Here is a 19,811-nt window from a genome sequence, read left to right on the forward strand (position 1 = left end):
AACTATTATTTGAGTTCAAGAATATATGTTGCCAAACTTCGACACAATTATCATTTGAGTTCAAAAATATATGTCACCAAACTTCGACACTTCTTCCGTATTAAAGTGGTAAAGTATGGTTGTACACTTAACTAACTAAAATTATTACACAAGCTTTTATATAGCTTTACAAATTTGTGGATAAGAATTTCTTTAAGCTTTACAGTTTTATCATTTCCTTATCAAATTGACTGAAGTCTTTATGGTTTATTAGTTGAAAAGTCGAACAATTTTCTGCAGCTATAACAAATGTACGAAATAACTAATTAAAACATTTTTAAGTAGAAAAATATGCCGATTGCATTTCTATGTCCTGGAGAAACTTCTTAACACCTACAACTACAAGTTACGTGTATATTGGAAAATACGTTATAATAATTCATCAAATTCGCTTCCTTGTGGAAGAAATGGGACATGAAGGTATTTTATTGACGTCAGTGTTCAAACCCATTTGATAAAACAAAAAGGGACAAAATTGAGAAGTAATGAAGTTTCGTTTACTTTGAATTCATTGATAGATTTCAACCTTATAGAGAAAACGTCAGACTTCAATGGGCAATAGTCATCAACTACCACTAGTAACACATATGAATGATTACAATTATAATAACAAATTAATAAAGAAAAATTAACCAAAATAACCGTTTACCTAATCACTTAAATTAAAAATAGTCAACATATGGGTAATATGTTCATAATTAGTGTATAATATATGTATATTGATTAGTATAAGTAAATTATAATTTCGACCGGCTAAGAAAATACTCAATTATAGAGCATAAGATGTCGAACATCCTTGAAAATTATTAGTACCTAGTATGGTAAAAACTTACCCGCACTAGGTATATATACCCCATAGTTAAGTTAACCATAAAAGATAAACTAAGGCTATTAGGAGTCTTATTTCTAATTAATCAAAAAAAAATTAAAAAGGAAATAAATTCATAATAACAGAAATATAACAATACAAAATATAGATTTGCCGTCAGCGTACCTTCTCTTTTATTTCGTGCTTCTCTTCAATTCCAAGTTCTCTAGTGGTCTTTCTTCATCACTCTCCAAGGACTGCTGGTTTGGGGGTTAAAGAATGTCACGACGCAAACCGAAGGGCCGCGACAGGCACTTGGTGCCTAAGTCAACCGAGTACCAACGTAACGTATCCTTCTTATCATACTATCATGTGTAAATAAAACTGAAAGAACGTCATGAGATAACCAGAATTAAACATAAGATAATACTAGACATGGGACGACCCAACATGATATAGAAACTTATATATGTGACATACGGGCCTATAAGGCCGACATGATCTTTTGTATACTAAAAACATAGGCCGACAAGGCCATACAAGTATCCATATACATGACACCTGTCTACAAGCCTCTAAGAGTACATAAATATCATAAAGGTCGGGACAGGGCCCCACCATACCAATCAATACATGTCCAAATCATACTGACCAAATAAGCAACTCCGGAGCAAATGGAGTGCACCAACACCTTCTGCTGAGATGATAGCCTACTTGGAGGATTCTCAACCTGTCTATCGGGACATGTGGGCATGAGACGCAGTGTCCCCGGGGAAAAGGAACGTCAATACAAATAAAGTACTGAGTATGTAAGGCATAAAAAGTAGTATATAATAGACATGAGAGAAACATGGGGTAAAAGACTCAACATGTAAGTCTGAATAGCTCTGTGAATCATGTAACATTTATAATGTCATGCATATGTGTATCAGTGTTTTAAAAGGCGTGGGCGTAAGGCGAGGCGTTTTACATATGCCTCAGCGGGGCGTAAGTCCCGAGGCATGGGGCGTAAACCCCATAGGTATTTAATTTTTAATATTTTATAAAATAATATAATGACAGTAAATATTTATAAACAGGTAAAATTGCATAAAAATTGAAGAAAATTATGTATATGTGTGCTCCATCCCCACAAAAAACTAATCAAAACAATCTATTATACGCTACTTACAAGCACAAATAATTTAAGTCTAAAAGAATAAAGTTTTCTATATGGAGGAATAAAAAAGATGATTAACCTGCAATTTGAACTTTGAATTTGCTGCTATGGAGAAGAATATAGTTCTCTTTGTATTTGTAAAAAAAAAAATAGATTCGTTGTTTTTGGGAGATATTAGTAGACTAGCGGACAAGATAAAAAATTGAAAAAACCATTAATTAGGGCTTAAATCAACAAAAAGGTCTTGACTTTTAAATTTAATACTTTTGAGTTCCTTTTTAAATATTTTGAGTAATTACCAAACTAACTTTTGAGAATTTGGGTATTATACGAAGGACTAATTCAATAATTTTTGTTTTAATTTGAAAAAATCTCCCGGACTTACTCCTCACTAAAAAAACGCGCCTCGAACGCCCGAGCGTACGCCTCTTGAGACTTTCGCCCCACACCATCGCCCTAGGGCGTTTTTGGTAAGCCTCGCCCCAAAAATGCCTTTTAAAATAATGATGTGTATAAATGTCATATCATGCAAAGGTATATGCGTACATAACATCATCAAGCCTCTGAGGGCATCCCATCATATCATCTCGGCCAATGTGGGGAAAATCATTAACGTATACCAGCTGATCAGGTGGTGGTGCGTATATAAGGTCGTAACCTTTTCCCATACCCCATATACATATAATGTATGCGTATATAACGCTATCTGGTCATGGATCAATGTACATGTATAAATGAATGCAATGCATAATAAGTAAGTCAATAAGATCTCTCGGGATGTCATAAGATCAATATGCCTTCGGTTAATATGACGAAATAAACTTTATCAACTTATGTAATATCTGAGACCCATGAACATCCAATATAATAACAGGACACATGTAGAATCAAGAACATAGGCAACCCTAGTACTTATAAGAATATAATCATTTATGAAAGTCCAGCGTTTGATCGTTTCGTTTGTATCATATGGATCATGCCAAAAGGAAAGAAGGGATAACCTTAACATACCTGGTCTTAACCCACTGTCTCAAGAGCTCAACTCGAATCCGCTTCACGGTCTATACGATAACAAGAATAATACTATTGTCAACTATACGAATAATTCTCTTAATCGCATAACGGAAGGTAACCTATACTACAATGAAATGGACAGTATGTTCTTATCGTTCCCTCAAGCCTAGCATAGGCAAGGTAACACAACTAACACAAGCAACAACTCCCACAACAAGTTTTACACCCCAAACTATGATACAACGAGCGGCAAGCTCGGCTATTATCAACCATAGTCCTCCAATCTTTTCTTTCCTTCAAAACACATATCGATGACTACATCAATTATATACTCAATTTACTCCAAAATTTTTTAGCCACAACATAACTTAGAAAATTACCAAATAGTCAATACAACAACAACAACGCCAAAATATGATTTTCCGCTATTAACTCCATAATTCTCATCCCACAATTTAGCTATGACCTTGACGAATTTAAATATACCAAGGGGAGAAAAATTCTTACCTTATTTGCCAAAAAATACTCTTATTCCACCTTACTTCACATCGAAGAAAGTCCGGATTAACCAACATACCAAAATAAAATAACGAGATCGAGGTGGTGCACAAAAACCGTATATTGATCTTGTCAAAAATTGCATTGTACTTCCTTAAAAATGCAAGTGTCCTTGATGCTATATCCATAAATTATCTTACGTTGCAGCTATTAAATATAACTTACCATTCCAACATAGTTGTTTGCCTTCATAAAATCCAAGAAAGTGATATAAGGTCTTAAGTAACCTTTTTCTCTTTACATCATCCCTTGGTCACAGTTTCATTACATGATGACACCACATAATTTTCGCATATATAACACTTACTTCCACTTGTCCATATCCCACACGACTTATGTCCACGTACTTTTTATTCAATAGTCCTAATAAATTTCTAGTCTTAGACTACAATCTTCCATTTAACCAACTACACATATAATTAATTTATGGATCTCATTTTACTTAAATACTAATCACTTTTAACCTACTTCATATACCCTATTAACATGGTCATGCGGTATAGCACTAATCCATAAATACGGGGTATTTTAGCTTGAATTATTTTTTCATCCCAAAATGTCAAACTTCGACGAAACTCATTCTATTCAACCCGTTTACCCTCTAACCTTCACGACACATACTTATCACTTGTTATTAATAATATAAATACTTATAACCTGAAAAATAATCTTGTCCCTGAACTTATATCAATTTCTTATGACAAATTCAACGTACAAAAGTACGGGATGTAACAAAGAATTGGCATATAGCAGGTTATTTCATACTATTTTAGGAACAAGTGCATACTGAAAGAATTCAAGGAATACTTTTTGTGCATATTGTTTGTGTAGAAACGAAAATTCTATATATGTAGTATTTAGGAGTATTCTCAGTAATACTATCTCCAAAATTTTATTTTTAAATATTATTAATTTGGTTTTTTTATATTTTGTTACATGAATATGGCTAAATTTGATTATAGTTGTATAAATATTTCTATTTTTTCTGTTGTTATATGTATTACAGAAAATTATTTATTCTTTTGTAATATCAGAATGTCAAATTTTGAGAAGACAAACAACATTGAGAGTCATGACGAGTCGTTAGAAGATATTAGAACTGAAGAGGATGATGAGAGAATATAAGAAGAGAAAGTTTCAGAAAATTACATAACTAAATTAGAGGGAAAAATGAAAGATCAAATTGTAGGGACGAGGACGAAGCTTATAACTAATATTGTGAATATGCACATTCTAAAGGTTTCAGTGTAAGGAAGGATAAACAATATTACTTTCAAGATGGTGTAGTGATAAAAGAAAAACGATTTGTGTGCTATAAGCATAGAGAAAAAGATGAAAGGCAAAGAAAATACAGTAAGAAATCTTGCACTCACATAGACACACGATCAAATTGTCCTACAATAATAAGCTTTAAGCGTCAATTTTCTAATAGTCTTTTCACGACGGATAGATTTGTTAAAGGACATAATCATGAGATGGCTTCACCGAAAAAGACACATGTTAAGATCTGCTCGTTTAATAACTAAAACCAAAAGGCTAGTGATTGAAAATATGGTTAACATTCGTATGAATCTGACTTCAATATATTCTTACTTGGCGGAAGAAGTTGGAGGATTGATGTTTTAGGTTATTTAAAGAAGGATTATTATAATTTTATACATCAATTGATGAAATCTACGGTGGAAGCTGGGGTTGCTCAAAGTATTGTTAATAAATTTAATAACACACAAGCAAATGAGACACTCTTTTATTGGGAAGTTCAACTTGACTTGGAAGGGCATATAGCTAATTATTTTTGGAGAGATGGTCGATCTAGAATTGACTATGAGATATTTGGCGACGTCGTGTTTTTTGATACCACATATCGAACAAATAAGTATCGTATGATTTGCGCACCATTTATTGGAATAAATCATCATTGGTATATATAATATTTGGTTGTGCTTTTTTATCTAATGAGTCTGGAAAATCTTTCAAATGGTTGTTCTCTACATTTTTAAAATCAATGGGAGGTGTTGCCCCGAAAACTATTATAACTGATCAAGCTCAAGTAGTGGCAATTGCCATTAGAGAATTGATGTCTGGCACTAGCCATAGAATATGTCAATGGAATATATCTGAGAATGCCCCATCTCATTTGGGCTCGCTTAAGAACGATAAAGGTTTTTCTAAACTTTTTAACAAGTGTATGTCCGAATGTGATTCTACTATTGAATTTAAAAAAGCGCGGGAGACGATGCTTACAATTCACAATGTATAAGAACACAAGTGGCTGAAGAATCTTTATAATATTCGACACATGTAGTCTACAACTTTTAATAATGATGTGTTTAGTGCTGGATTGAAAGCCACGTCTCGAATGAATCTACTAATCAGGTACTAAATGTGCATGGAGATTTGAACACTTATTTGCATATATTTGTGATTAATTATGAGAAAAATATGATAAATAAGTGGTGTCTGAGTGAAGAACACGAAGACTTCAAATGTAAACAAGGTAAGTCTACTTTTATTGTTAAAGGTAGTCCAATTTTAACTCAAAATTCTGCGGTCTACACTCATAAGATTTATAACATGTTTGAGAAAGAGTTTCTCAAAGGAGTTGGGGCATGTTTTATTGAGGCACAAGTATATTGTGATGGTCAAGTGTCCAAATATGAAGTAAGAATGTATAATTCAAGTAAGAGTTGATTTGTTGAGTTGGATCATACAACTTTACATGTGGCACGCATTTGCAAGAAGTTTAAATCTATGAATATTTTATGTGCACATTATCTGCTTATTTCTACGTTAAAGTTTATGAAATTCCTAAGTAATATATTTTGAGAAGATGGACCAAAGATGTGAGGAAAAAGATAAAAAAATTGCCTAAGTCAAATTTGTTCTGTGAATAGAAGTTCAGAATCTGAGATTGTTCACACTAATAGTGTGATGCAAAATGGTGATAGTCTTATTCATCTTAGCAAATATAGTGTGGAGTATGGAGAGATTTTTCAAAGACATCTCGAAAATACTTCAGATGAGTTAGATAATTATCTAGAGAAATTGAACAGTACTGCTGCCCATATTTCAGCAAAAATTGGGAAAAAAAATATAGAAGACAACAAGGTATTATGGCCTCTTTATGTAAAAGCACCAGGTGTTCGTAAAGAGTGTATTATATTCCATTGGGAGAAACCCAAAAAAAAAAAAAAATTCTCATCGACTAATGTGAGAATTAGTAAGTATTACAATACAAGTCTTTGATGGGTTTACTTTTTTTACAACAATCTAATTAGTGGTTTGTTTATGGAGAAATCTCAAAAAGATGTTGCACCACCAATAAAAAACTTGCTTGAGGACAATGCTATACACTCCTTCAACCAATATCTCCCTTATCAGAAGTTAATTTCACTACTAGAAATTGGGTAAAAATCAATCACGGTCGACCGACCAAATTTGATCGGTCAAAAAACCGGCCAAAAAACTGACCAAAGGTGGTTGGTTTTTTAAAATATTTTATATTTTATTTTTTTTACGAAATCGACCAACTTTGGTCGGTTTTCTTTGGCATAAAAATGCGGAAAACTATTTTTGAGTCCCGCGAAATTTATTTTTTAAAAAACCGACCAACATTGATCGGTTTTTCATTTAAAATAAATTAAATTTAATATTAAAAAAATTGACCGAAATCGGTCGGTTAATTCAACCGGTCATTTAAAAAATCGATCAACTTTGGTCGGTTATTTTCGTGCGAAAAATACAATTAAAGAGTATAAATGAAATAAAAGACAGTCTTAAAATAAAATGCAACAATGGTCTAGTGGTAGAATAGTATCCTGCCACAGTACAGACCCCGGTTCGATTCCGAGATGGTGTATTTTTTAATTACATAATTAAAATATCGATCAACATTGGTCGGTTTTTTCGGCATTATTATTTTTTGAATTTAACTAACCGACCAAGGTCGGTCGGTAATTTCCGACCAACTTTGGTCGGTATGCCCTTCCGACCTTCAAAATACCGTCCACACGTAAATGATCGCGTTTTGGACTGTTATCGGTCATTACCGACCAACTTTGGTCGGTTTCTTTGTACGGTTTTACCCGAATTTCTAGTAGTGTTTGCAAGTTAGTTTTCTTTCATTCCTTTTTACATAAAACTTATGTTAATATATTGTCATATTATTAACTCTTCTTGAATTTTCTTTTCCTGAAAGGATGTTGATTTTGATTTGGATATGAATGAATCAAATGTCTCACTTTTAACCTTGTTACAAAATGTTGAGAACACAACACAAGTATTCTAACAATATGACTTTCTTGTAGGAAGTGTAGAGAAGTACTGCAACTATAGTTAGTGTGTTTAAAACTTTTCATAATTCTATTTTTATTTTTATTTTTGTAGCAATCATCTACAAGTACGTGAAAATCAGGAGCAAAGTACAATTGAAGTACTATAGCGTGGCTGCCTTTGTTGATACTTGTATTGTTGCATACAATTCGGTTCGCATTTTTCATCGACTTATATAGAATGATTTATACAAAGTAGTATTTTGAGACATTCGAGAAGGAGAAGCTAGTGAACTAGATTTCTTTGATTTTTGGATAGAAGAATTTACATACATTTGTAGAGAATCATTGATTGCTTTTGTAGACTAATAAATTTTTTATATTATTGAAACCCATAATTACCCTTGCTTACATAAGCTTTACTTTGCTTCTCCATTGTAGTCTTCTCTAGGTGTTAGTTCAAAACCTTCTTCCTATATGACCTTTTTATTTGTCTTTTCCTGAATTTTTCAAGGACAATAAATTTAAACTCTTAACTTGATCCTACGTGCATTTACGGGTTTGTTCAAAGGTAGAAGTGATATGAATGCTGGAAATTCTGCTTTTCTGACTAGGGGGTAGGGAGTAGGAGGAGGTTTGTAGTCTATTTGGCATTGCAATTGTGGCTTGATCCTCAAAAGAGATGTATTACTTAGGCATATATAAAATGAGTTTTCAGATATGGATATGTTGGAAAAGCCAAGATTCAAGAAAGAAGAGAGATGCAATTTAGACCTTTGGATTTTGAGGGTACACGTGGCAAAAATCAAAGAGGCCATTGAAGAACACTGGAGGGTTATTTACTGGAGCTGATCCAAACCTTTAAAAAAGAAGCTTAGTGACGTTATCGTTTGCGATACAACGTGAATATAAGGATATTAATTTTTTTTTGAGAAATTATTAAGGAACACGTGCAAAATATATAATGGTTAACTATAGTTAAGTATTAATAGTTATAATTAAATAAGGTGACATGTGACATTATTTTATTAGTTGGGTGTAAAGTATAAACACACGATGCGGGTTAATTTTTACCATACAGACGATAAGGCGCTGGAAATCTTTTTTGATGCACATCGAACGGAGTTACCAGTGTCTTCGATTGCTTTAGCTTTTTTAAAGAGGAATATATATTTAGGTCCGAGCGTAAAACTTCTTGCTCTTTCCATCAGAATCTCTTTTCATTTCTATACCTTTGAATGTGAATATTGTGGAGATTGTTTGCCGTTAGGTGTAAAAGGCTTAATCTAACGGTTCAATTTTGGCCTGTCCTATATACTATCTTCAATTTGGAATGACATTCCACAGAATATATATATAGGAACTAAAGAAATACAACTATCTTTTCCTTTTTGCACCGAACGTTAAGGGCCAACTGTCCCGTTGGACAACAAAATTGCATGCACATTTCACTCCATCTAATTAACCAAGATATATAAAAATAAATAAATCTTCTCCGTTTCCAAATATGAAACTTGAGGCTAATTAAAGTCAAACACAGTAAAAGTAAAATTTCTTAGTTAAAACTCATTATGTTACGCTGAATTTCGTTAACGGAGAGAGGTGAAATTATCTTTGTATACGGTCAAAACCGGTTTTGACCTTCATGTATTTAATCGAGATTGGAACATGATGGACCAGGGTCGTCATCATAATATCGAGATGAGATCTGAAGCCAGGTTATCGAGCTCAAGATTCAGGGACCGATCAATACCGAGCTCGAATCAATACCGAGCTCGAGATCCAGAGATCGACCAATACCAAAACCGGCCAAGATCGAGCTAAGAGACAAAGAGCCGTTGTAGCCACACCAGGGGAGAGAATCTCGGCAAAAATTAAAGAAAAACTAATTAACTAATCTATCATGGGATCCCCACTATGTATTTTTAATTATATCCAAAGTAAAATTCCTCCACTATATGAAGAGTGACTATCATTTCTTAAGGGATTGGACATTCAACATTGAGACATCAATACACTATCACATTTCAAATATATTGAGATTTACACTTATATAGTAAACATTATCCTTTTTTGAACTTTGGAGATTGGTTCATCTTGTTTGTTTATAGACCATTCTCTACTCAATTTGAGTTCGTATTTCATTTTTTTTTTTTACAATCAATATTCGATATATTTTTACCAATTTTTTCGATTTGTACCAAGTTATACCATGTATCCTTAGAACTACGTATAAATTAAACTCTATCCGTTTTTCGGATAAACAATCTTTTTGGAGTGAAATAGTTCATGTCTCATCTCCTTCTCAAAATAGCTCTCTAAGAAGAAAAAGAGTGAACAAATTAAAAACCCTCACAAGTCACAAATGGCAAAACCTCCCTTAACTTACATTCTTTCTTGATATATTTAACTAATAAATTGACACCATACTTAAACAGGATTATGTTCCCGATCCTTCAACTCCACGGATCCTGATCAACATCAAATTAAAGCAAAATGTTCAAATAACTTACTGAACCAGTCAAGTTTATCAAATTTGTAAATATGTTTTACGTCATAATGAAAAAATTAAATTCGTAATACAATTGAACGTTACGTGCTTGCGTATTCTAAAACCAAACGACCCTATAATTAAACGTGAACAAGAAGTATGGCTTTTTCTCTTTCTTTGTTTCACTTGAACATAATAATACTATACCAGAGAGGAGACACCTTAATTCAAGTCATACTTAGCTGTCATTTGCTCTTTTTCTAGATGGCCGTTGCACTATATAATGACATGTTTGAGTAGTAGTATATAATATGCAGCATATGACCGTTCAATTGGCAATTAAGTGTTAATGAAACCCCACATATATCACAAGAAAAATATATGGCTGCTGAACTGGTCCAAGCTCATTACTCTCCTTTTAAAGAAACTTCTAAAGTGAATCTTTGCCTCAAGCATATTACCGTTTCGAAGAAACTAGTTTCAAGATGATGATAAGTAAAAAGTACGCCTTATATATTCTACTATTCTATAAGTGAGAGTTTAGCAGCTCTCCGTCAATGTGCTAGCTTGCCAATCAGGGGCATTTCTGTTATTTCAAAGATTTTAAAATTCAAACAAATTACATGTCATAATTTGCTAAAACTTCAATTAATTTTTAAAAAGTTTGCCACACATAGATTCAAACAAATTGCATGTTAGGAACTGCTAAAATTATATACACAAACAATTCGGTGATTGAGTGAAGGTGGGAACACGTGGGGTACAAATTTAGGCAAGGAAGTTACTGTGGGAGAAATGGGCAATTTGGTCAAGGCACATAAAATTTTACTTGGCAGCTACAATAATGCCCTTTCTTAGCCATTGCAGAAAAAAGAAAAAGAGTAAAAATCATTACCAGAACCCATAGATTCAATGGAGGGCTATATAAAAACAGTAAAACTAAGAAGTGAGTCATGTAAGAAGCAGTGGTGATTAAATAAAGAAAAGAAAGCAGAAAACTCAAACTAATTGAGAAATAGAGAAATTAGCCGAGAAAACTTGGAACCAAATTAAAACATCTCAAAGAGATAAAATTCAAGGATGGTGAAAAGAATAGTTTATAGAATGGACTATTGGAGTGTGGCAGTAAAAAATATAAATTGAAAGTGGAATACACGTGTTTAGAGATGAATAGGATGAAGAAACCCAATCACCAATTTACCCTAAAAATAAAATTAATTAGATGGTGTAAGTCAAGGATATAATAGATATCTTAACATTTTTTGACAAATATATAGTAGATGTTATCATTCTTTGTAGAGTAGACAGCAGGAGCACAGAATTTTATTATTTTCATTCACGGTGAGTAGATGTGTATCAAAGTAAGTCATCATAATTTCTACGGAATCTTACCTTACCTTTAAAGACTTACTGTTCATGTCAAATAAAAAGTTGTCATTTCCTATTACAATTAGTAGAGGGACTAGATCAAAAGCTTGTGTAAATAGCAAATTTCTAAGTTAAATTGGTCACATGTGTTGTCTATAGACCACATCTTATTGAAGAAAACGATTGTTTGGTATAGGATATCAATTAAACACAACCAACAAAAATTAGATCAACGAATTCAGTTCAATATTTCTAAGTATATAAAACCCATTTTTCTCCTAAGAAGCTTCCAACATAGAACATCCCGGCACGAAGTGTTGCTCTTTCCTTTTATTGGCACTTGTACAACTCTCTTTTCAGTTGATGTTAGACTCCTTCACCAAACTAAATTTATCCAATTCAATATTTACACTGATTAAGTTAAACAATTAATGTTGGAGTCAGATATTAAATAAAAATGCATATCATTTAAATATGATTTATTAATGATAAAATTTGTCCTAATTCCATTTGAACTTGTCTGGAATGTCATCCAGTTTAGGATTATTTTGTTACTTCAGAATAAAAAAGAATGACTTTGCCGGTTTTCGACAAATAGTAAAGTAATTTAATTTAAAACTATTTACTTAACAATCATTATAAGTCCAACCATGATAAGCAATTGCGAATGGATAGGGGTACATTTTAACTTTAGCTCTTGAAGGATCCGATGAAAAAACTGGAAAGAAAAAAGAAATAGATATTTATTTTTTTGACGTAGTGCCTAGATCAGCTTGTTTTCCATCGAATTTGCTATCTCAGCATAAATACCAAATAACACTGAAGTTTACACATATGGGAAGAGATCACACAATGCAAGACTCATGTAGCCTTTCGGTTACGGGTATAAATTTAATTTCGACACAAAGTATAGTTTTATATATAAAAACCTACTAAAATCTCAATATGCATTAGAGCTAAACTCATAATTTTAATAGTACAATGAATTTAATGCTAAAACTCTTAAAGCTGAACCCATTAAATTTAAATTTTGGATCCGAATCTGACCCGAGATTAATATTTTTTACTTCCGTTAGGAGATGATTCTTTTCCTACATTATCGATCACTAGGTCATGCCCTAGGGGTTGAATAAAACTTCTATTTGCTCACCATTACTATCTACTACTACTATAGTATTGCTTCGTCATTTTCAAATTAAACTGTGGATGAGTTTTACATTCAACAACCTTTCAAAATTTATCGTTAATAGCCAATTAGGAGTAATTTATAATTTGTCATTACCAGATGAAACTAATTATTAGGATATCATTAGCCAAAACTCCAATCATGAGACCAGAAAAGAAAAGCCCATATATAGAATAAATAAGAAAGCTTGAGTACTGGCCAAGAGAGGAAGGAAGAACAAGAAAGAGAAGAAATCTAATGATTACTAGTTGAAGAAAAGAACAATTAAGATATTAAGATTACATTACATACAAAAGAATATCTAAGTTAGTAATGCAAATTAGTACATTAACTTTCTCTATACATTACAAAACGTCAACAAAATTCAGCCAGAAAATAGAAGAATGAAAAGAGACATCTAATGATAATTTTCACCCCATTCAGCATTAATGCATTAGCCGTGAGCTCCTCCAATGATCTCTTGCCCCTCCCCACAAAAAGATATCAACTTTTTTTTTTTTAATTTTATTTTCAGAATTCCACTTCCCAGCTGTTAATATGCTCCATCAACTTACCACAAGTAAAAAAAAAGGTTCAAAAAGGAGGAAAATTTAAAATAAATGGCTATTTTCTGAAATATGGAAGAATCTAGATATGGCAGCCGCAGCAGAGGTAGAAAAAAGCCAAGGTGGAGACGAGAAAAATGGCTTCAAAGGCAGAAACAATCTTGAAGAGGAGACAGTCAACGATCCAGTATCTCAATTTGTAAAGCCTCTTACTCTTCCACCTCAATCCACTGGACAGATTCTTGAATCGCCACCGCAACGACGACGGCCGCGGCGGCTGAGTTAAAGAATCATGAAGTTGATGATGATCTCCGGCGCTACCCGCTTCAGAACCAACAGTTCCGGCGACACCCTTTTTGTTAAGCCTCTTGAATGAGAACAAATAGCCACCAACTTTCATTGTTCTCTCTTTTGGGAATTCTTGTTTGGAAGGAAAAAAACAGAGTTTGGTGAGAAAAAGAAGTTTGCAATAAGAGGGTGAATGGTATCTTGGTATTTAAGGTGTGAGCAGGGGTATTTTAGGAAAGTCAAATATGGGGGCTAGATTGGAATGTTATTGTGTAGGAATAAATTTTCGCGTGCGCGTGGGTGCATGTTATGCCTTGTGGAATAAGTCTAGTAGGAGCAGAGTGGAAAGAGTGAAAACTGAAGTACTTCGATCATCACAGTATTTTGGACCGTTGAATATATAAGTGTTTACCGGAAAAATCGGATAACGTTAGATTTGTGTATTGTTCTAAGGATATGCGATACAATTCGATATAAATTGCGTAGAGAAATGGAAATATGTGTATTGTTGACTGTGAAAATAAAAATAATAAGCAAAAAAGAATGAATAAGTAAAACAAACATAAGAGAATAACTATCAATATAAGAAGTGACCTTCCTTTCTCCTCTTTTTTGCCCTGCTTTTGCTTACAAGGATTCCCCTTTTATAGAAGAGGGTTATTACAAAAAAACAATAAAATAAAACAAATAGTGGAAGGCCCATGATAACTTGTCTCTTCTTTGATTCCCGCCAAGATTCTCTCTCTTGGTGCGGTTGCAACGGCTCTTGTCTGTGAGTTCGATACTAGCTCGAACTCGTTACTGGGTCGGGCCCTTCGGTCTCGGATCGAGTTCGACCTTCGACATGGACGTCGCATATTTCCGACCTCGAAGCAGTGCCTTGCGGATCGATTCGGTCACGGGCTCGATAGGATTATCGAGCCGCCTCCTCGAGTGACCTTCGGGCTCGAGGTTCGTTAGTACCGACCTCAGAGCTCACTCCCAAAACCTCATTCCGGTTTTTTAACACTCGAACTCGATCGAACGTAGGAAAGCCGAAATCTATTTCGACCGTATACAGATAGTCCCCTCGTTTCTCAGAAAAGGACGTGGCGAGAAACGATATGATTTTCCAGCAGCTCGATCAGATATACACTGATGTTTTTATCGATCCCGACCATGACGTATGTAATGCTCGATCATCTTATGCGTCTTTATAGTCCCCGACTTTATCGAGGATACCCGAATTTTTTCCTCCCCTGTGGGAATTGTCAGTTACCTTCGGTCCTTGAATCGGGTAACTTCTGATGGCGTTTTCGCCGCCTCTGTACAAAAAATTTGTAAATACAAATCTTTCTTTCTTTTTTGAAGAGAAATGGCCTTTCAAACTAAATAGATAGTTTGAATTTAAATCTCGGTTGCCTTCGGGCCTCGTGGGTAGTCCCATTTGCTTTATCGGGATTGAGCGTCCTTCAGCTTAAATAGTCAAGTGTTTGTTTTAACTCGAAGAAATGAGTAGTTTTGCTCGAAATAATGTAGCTCGTAGGCGTAATAGTCGAGCGAGTGATTACTCGAACTCGAAATAAAGGTAGCCTGTAGGCTTAATGGTCGAGTGAGTGATTGTTGGAACTCAAAATAAAGGTAGCCCGTAGGCTTGGCAGTCGAGTGAATGATTCAAACTCGATGCAATGTAGCCCGTAGGCATAATAGTCAAAGTAGCCCGTAGGCTTGGCAGTCGAAGGAATGATTCGAACTCGATGTGATGTAGCCCGTAGGTGTAATAGTCAAAGTAGCCCATAGGCTTAATGGTCGAGTGAGTGATTTTTCGAACACGAAATAAAAGTAGCCCGTGGGCTTGGCAATCAAGCGAATGGTTCGAACTCGATGCGATGTAGCCCGTAGGCTTAATGGTCGAGTGAGTGATTGCTCGAATTCAAAATAAAGGTAGCCTGTAGGCTTGGCAGTCGAGCGAATGATTTGAACTCGATGCAATATAGCCCGTAGGCGTAATAGTCAAAGTAGCCCGTAGGCTTAATGGTCGAGTGAGTGATTGCTCGAACTCGAAATAAAGGTAGCCCGTGGGCTTGGCAATCAAGCGAATGGTTCGAACTCGATGCGATGTAGCCCGTAGGCGTAATAGTCGAAGTAGCCCGTAGGCTTAATGGTCGAGTGAGTGATTGCTCGAACTCGAAATAAAGGTAGCCCGTAGGCTTGGCAGTCGAGCGAATGATTCGAACTCGATGTGATGTATCCCGTAGGCGTAATAGTCAAAGTAGCCCGTTGGCTTAATGGTCGAGTGAGTGATTGCTCGAACTCGAAATAAAGGTAGCCCGTGGGCTTGGCAATCAAGCGAATGGTTCGAACTCGATGCGATGTAGCCCGTAGGCATAATAGTCGAAGTAGCCCGTAGGCTTAATGGTCGAGTGAGTGATTGCTCGAACTCGAAATAAAGGTAGCTCGTAGGCTTGGCAGTCGAGCGAATGATTCGAACTCGATGTGATGTAGCCCGTAGGCGTAATAGTCAAAGTAGCCCGTAGGCTTAATGGTCGAGTGAGTGATTGCTCGAACTCGAAATAAAGGTAGCATGTGGGCTTGGCAATCAAGCGAATGGTTCGAACTCGATGCGATGTAGCCCATAGGCATAATCGTCGAAGTAGCCCGTAGGCTTAATGGTCGAGTGAGTGATTGCTCAAACTCGAAATAAAGGTAGCACGTAGGCTTGGCAGTCGAGCGAATGGTTCGAACTCGATGCAATGTAGCCCATAGGCGTAATAGTCAAAGTAGCCCGTAGGCTTGGCAGTCGAGCGAATGATTCGAACTCGATGTGATGTAGCCCATAAGCGTAATAGTCAAAGTAGCCCGTAGGCTTAATGGTCGAGTGAGTGATTGCTCGAATTCGAAATAAAAGTAGCCCGTAGGCGTAATAGTCAAAGTAGCCCGTAGGCTTAATGGTCGAGTGAGTGATTGCTCGAACTCGAAATAAAGGTAGCCCGTAGGCTTGGCAGTCGAGCGAATGGTTCGAACTCGATCCTTTTTTGCATAATAAATCTTGAACATAGGATATCGGTAAAGAAGAGAGCTTTCTTTTCAAGTCATTATACATGGGTTCATATTTTGCATCAAGGCTCGGGTCAACTGTATAAGCATGGTTCGTTTTGACCATTTGGCCCTTACGACGTTTCCCGTTGAGACACTGTTTTGTCATGAAATAATGAAGTAACTTCCTTTGCACCGAACTTGATAATCATCACAGATGCATTCAATGATAAATCCCCCATGTGTACGAGGTTGATTTTAAAGAGGCCTTGGATACTCAGCAGTAGTATCATTTCTATTAAATGGCTGGTATCGATCTTTGGTCGACTTTTGCTTTTTCGTAATAGACCTAGAAGTCAACTGGTCATCTTCGACTCTTATTTTAGATTGATATCGATTGTGCACATCGGTCCAAGTAATAGCTGGGTACTCAATCAGATTTGCTTCAACCGTCGTGAAGCCCTCGAGATCCGCTCATTTAGACCTTGAGTGAAAGCTTGAACAACCCAATCGTCTGTGACTGGTGGCAGATCCATTCGTTTCCGTTTCAAAATGAGCTACGAACTCCCTTAGAATCTCGTTATCCTTTTGTATTACCTTGAACAGATCCGACTTTCTGGTTTCGACCTTTATGGCTCCGACATGTGCTTTTACGAAGCAATCTACAAGCATAACAAAAGAATCAATGGAGTTAGATGGTAAATTATGATACCATATCATTGCCCCCTTTGACAGGGTGTCACCGAAATTTTTCAATAATACAGATTCGATCTCATCATTTTCCAAATCATTGCCCTTGATGGCACACGTGTAAGAAGTGACGTGCTCATTGGGGTCGATCGTTCCGTTATATTTGGGTATTTCGGGCATACGGAATTTTTTGGGGATTGGTTTTGGGGCTACACTCGAGGGAAAAGGCTTTTGAATGTATTTTTTTTGAATCTAGACCTTTTATCATTGGTGGAGCTCCTGAGATTTGGTCGACCCTGGAATTATATGTCTCTATTTTTTTTATCATTGGCTTTGACTCGTTTTGTGAGTTCCTCGAGCAATTTAGTAATTTTGGGAGTAGTCCCCAATTCTTGCTCATTTGAATTCTCTATGGATGGTTCCGTTCTGTGGGTTACTTCTCGAAGCAGATTGGGCTCCGGCCTGCTTTGTACCTGAGTTTGGCTCTGCAACTGAGCTATCGTTGTTTGTTGGGCTTGTAACATCTCGAAGATCATCCGTAAGCTGACTCCGATCTCCTCCACGTTATGGTTGTCTCGAGCTACGGATCGAGTACCGCCCTGAATGCTTCTTTTCAGTTCGGAACGCTGATTCGCCCCTAGAGCTATTTGTGAATTGACATCCAATGGTACTTCGACTCGAATTTCGGGTGCTTCTATTCGAGCCTCAGTGCCATCATCGAGTGGCCTTCCGGCCCTGGGCGCCAAGTTGTTGGTTTCATCTTGAAGGCCGACTTCGTGGTTGATAGGTGAAGCCATTGCTAATTTGAAGTTGCAAACTGGCGTGTACTTTAGATTTATATCAAACGATCACTGTTACCCTTAGCCCCACGGTGGGCGCCAAACTGTTTACCGAAAAAATTGGATAACGTTAGATTTGTGTATGGTTCTAAGGATATGCGATACAATTCGATATAAAATCGCGTAGAGAAATGGAAATATGTGTATTGTTGGCTGTGAGAATGAAAATAATAAGCAAAAAAGAATGAATAAGTAAAACAAACATAAGGGGATAACTATCAATATAAGAAGTGATCTTCCTTTCTTCTCTTTTTGCCCTGTTTGGCTTACAAGGATTCCCCATTTTATAGAAGATGGTTATTACAAAAATTACAATAAAATAAAATATATAGTGGAAGGCCCATGATGACTTGTCTCTTCTTTGATTCCCGCCAAGATTCTCTCTCTTGGTGCGGTTTGCAACGGCTCTTGTCTGTGAGCTCGATACTAGCTCGAACTCGTTACTGGGTCAGGCCCTTCGGTCTCGGATTGAGTTCGACCTTCGAGATGGACGTCGCGTATTTCCGACCTTGAAGGAGTGCCTTACGGATCGATTCGGTCACGGGCTCGATAGGATTATCGAGCCGCCTCCTCGAGTGACCTTCGGACTCGAGGTTCGTTAGTACCGACCTCAGAGCTCACTCCCAAAATCTAATTCCGGCTTTTTAATACTCGAACTCGATCGAACGTAGGAAGGCCGAAATCTATTTCGACCGTATACAATAAGGTTATAGAATAAATCCTTGAATTGCTATAATTCCCCTAAATTTGCAGGTCAAAAAAGTTACGACGATTCCCTATTGCAACTTCCATGTATAGCTCCTCCATTGTCTTCAAAAATAGGTTAATGCTTCTCCAATATTACGTTTACCCTCAAAATCGGATAACAATTAAATTTGTTATTGGTTTAAAAGATATGCGGATTAACTTGATACAAAGCGATAAATTAGATTGCAATTAAAATAAATAACGATAAATTAACTGCAAACAAACCACATGAATTGGATGATTTCAGCTTAGGAAAGCAAGTCACCCTTGAGTTGAATGCACTTTTATTGACACAAAGATAACAAAGAAATAAGAATTTTGAGGATAACGGTAATGTATTGCTTATGAGTATATGTTACAATGTCCTTCATGAATTGTGAGGCCCCATTTATATATTAGGGGAACCTACTTTTCAGATATTATTCTATTATTCCATAAAAAGTAAAAAGGCTTTGATTTGTTGACCGTTGGTCCCTTTTTTTTGTATGTTCTCTGATTTTCACCGTAATGTCCGGTTAATTATGGGAATTTCGGATAAACTAGCAATATATTCCTTGAGACCGTTATGACCAAGACCGATTATGACTTCGGTAAACTCGAGGGCAAATCTGGTGGTGTCGATGACTAATTTTAGCAATGCTTTGGGTCCGATCTTAATTATCATATTTCGATCTCGGCTGATTGTGTTGGATGTAAGATAGAACTTCGAGCTCGACTTTTACCCGATTACGAATATTTCGTCCTTGTCCTTAATTAGGGAGGTTGGAAGCTCGATCAAACATCGAACCCTGTT

At 35.8% G+C, this 19,811-nt stretch overlaps 2 protein-coding genes across 2 annotated transcripts in view; one reads left to right on the forward strand and one right to left on the reverse strand.

Annotated features, from left to right (window-relative positions):
- The window catches only part of LOC104092257 (tobamovirus multiplication protein 1), a 157,775-nt gene that overhangs the window by 25,450 nt on the left and 112,514 nt on the right, over positions 1–19,811 (forward strand). The gene's annotated exons all lie outside the window — the stretch shown is intronic.
- Positions 13,143–13,917, reverse strand: LOC104092259 (uncharacterized). Its single transcript, XM_009597807.4, has one exon. It carries the CDS (start codon positions 13,837–13,839, stop codon positions 13,522–13,524), a length of 318 nt encoding a protein of 105 aa, XP_009596102.1. The 5' UTR covers positions 13,840–13,917; the 3' UTR covers positions 13,143–13,521.

This window comes from Nicotiana tomentosiformis, chromosome 2 (assembly GCF_000390325.3).
Source record: "Nicotiana tomentosiformis chromosome 2, ASM39032v3, whole genome shotgun sequence".
NCBI lineage: Eukaryota > Viridiplantae > Streptophyta > Magnoliopsida > Solanales > Solanaceae > Nicotiana > Nicotiana tomentosiformis.

Coding starts and splice junctions, on each gene's coding strand:
- LOC104092259 (XM_009597807.4), bottom strand. CDS start 13,839: ATGAAAGTTGGTGGCTATTTGTTCTCATTCAAGAGGCTTAACAAAAAG.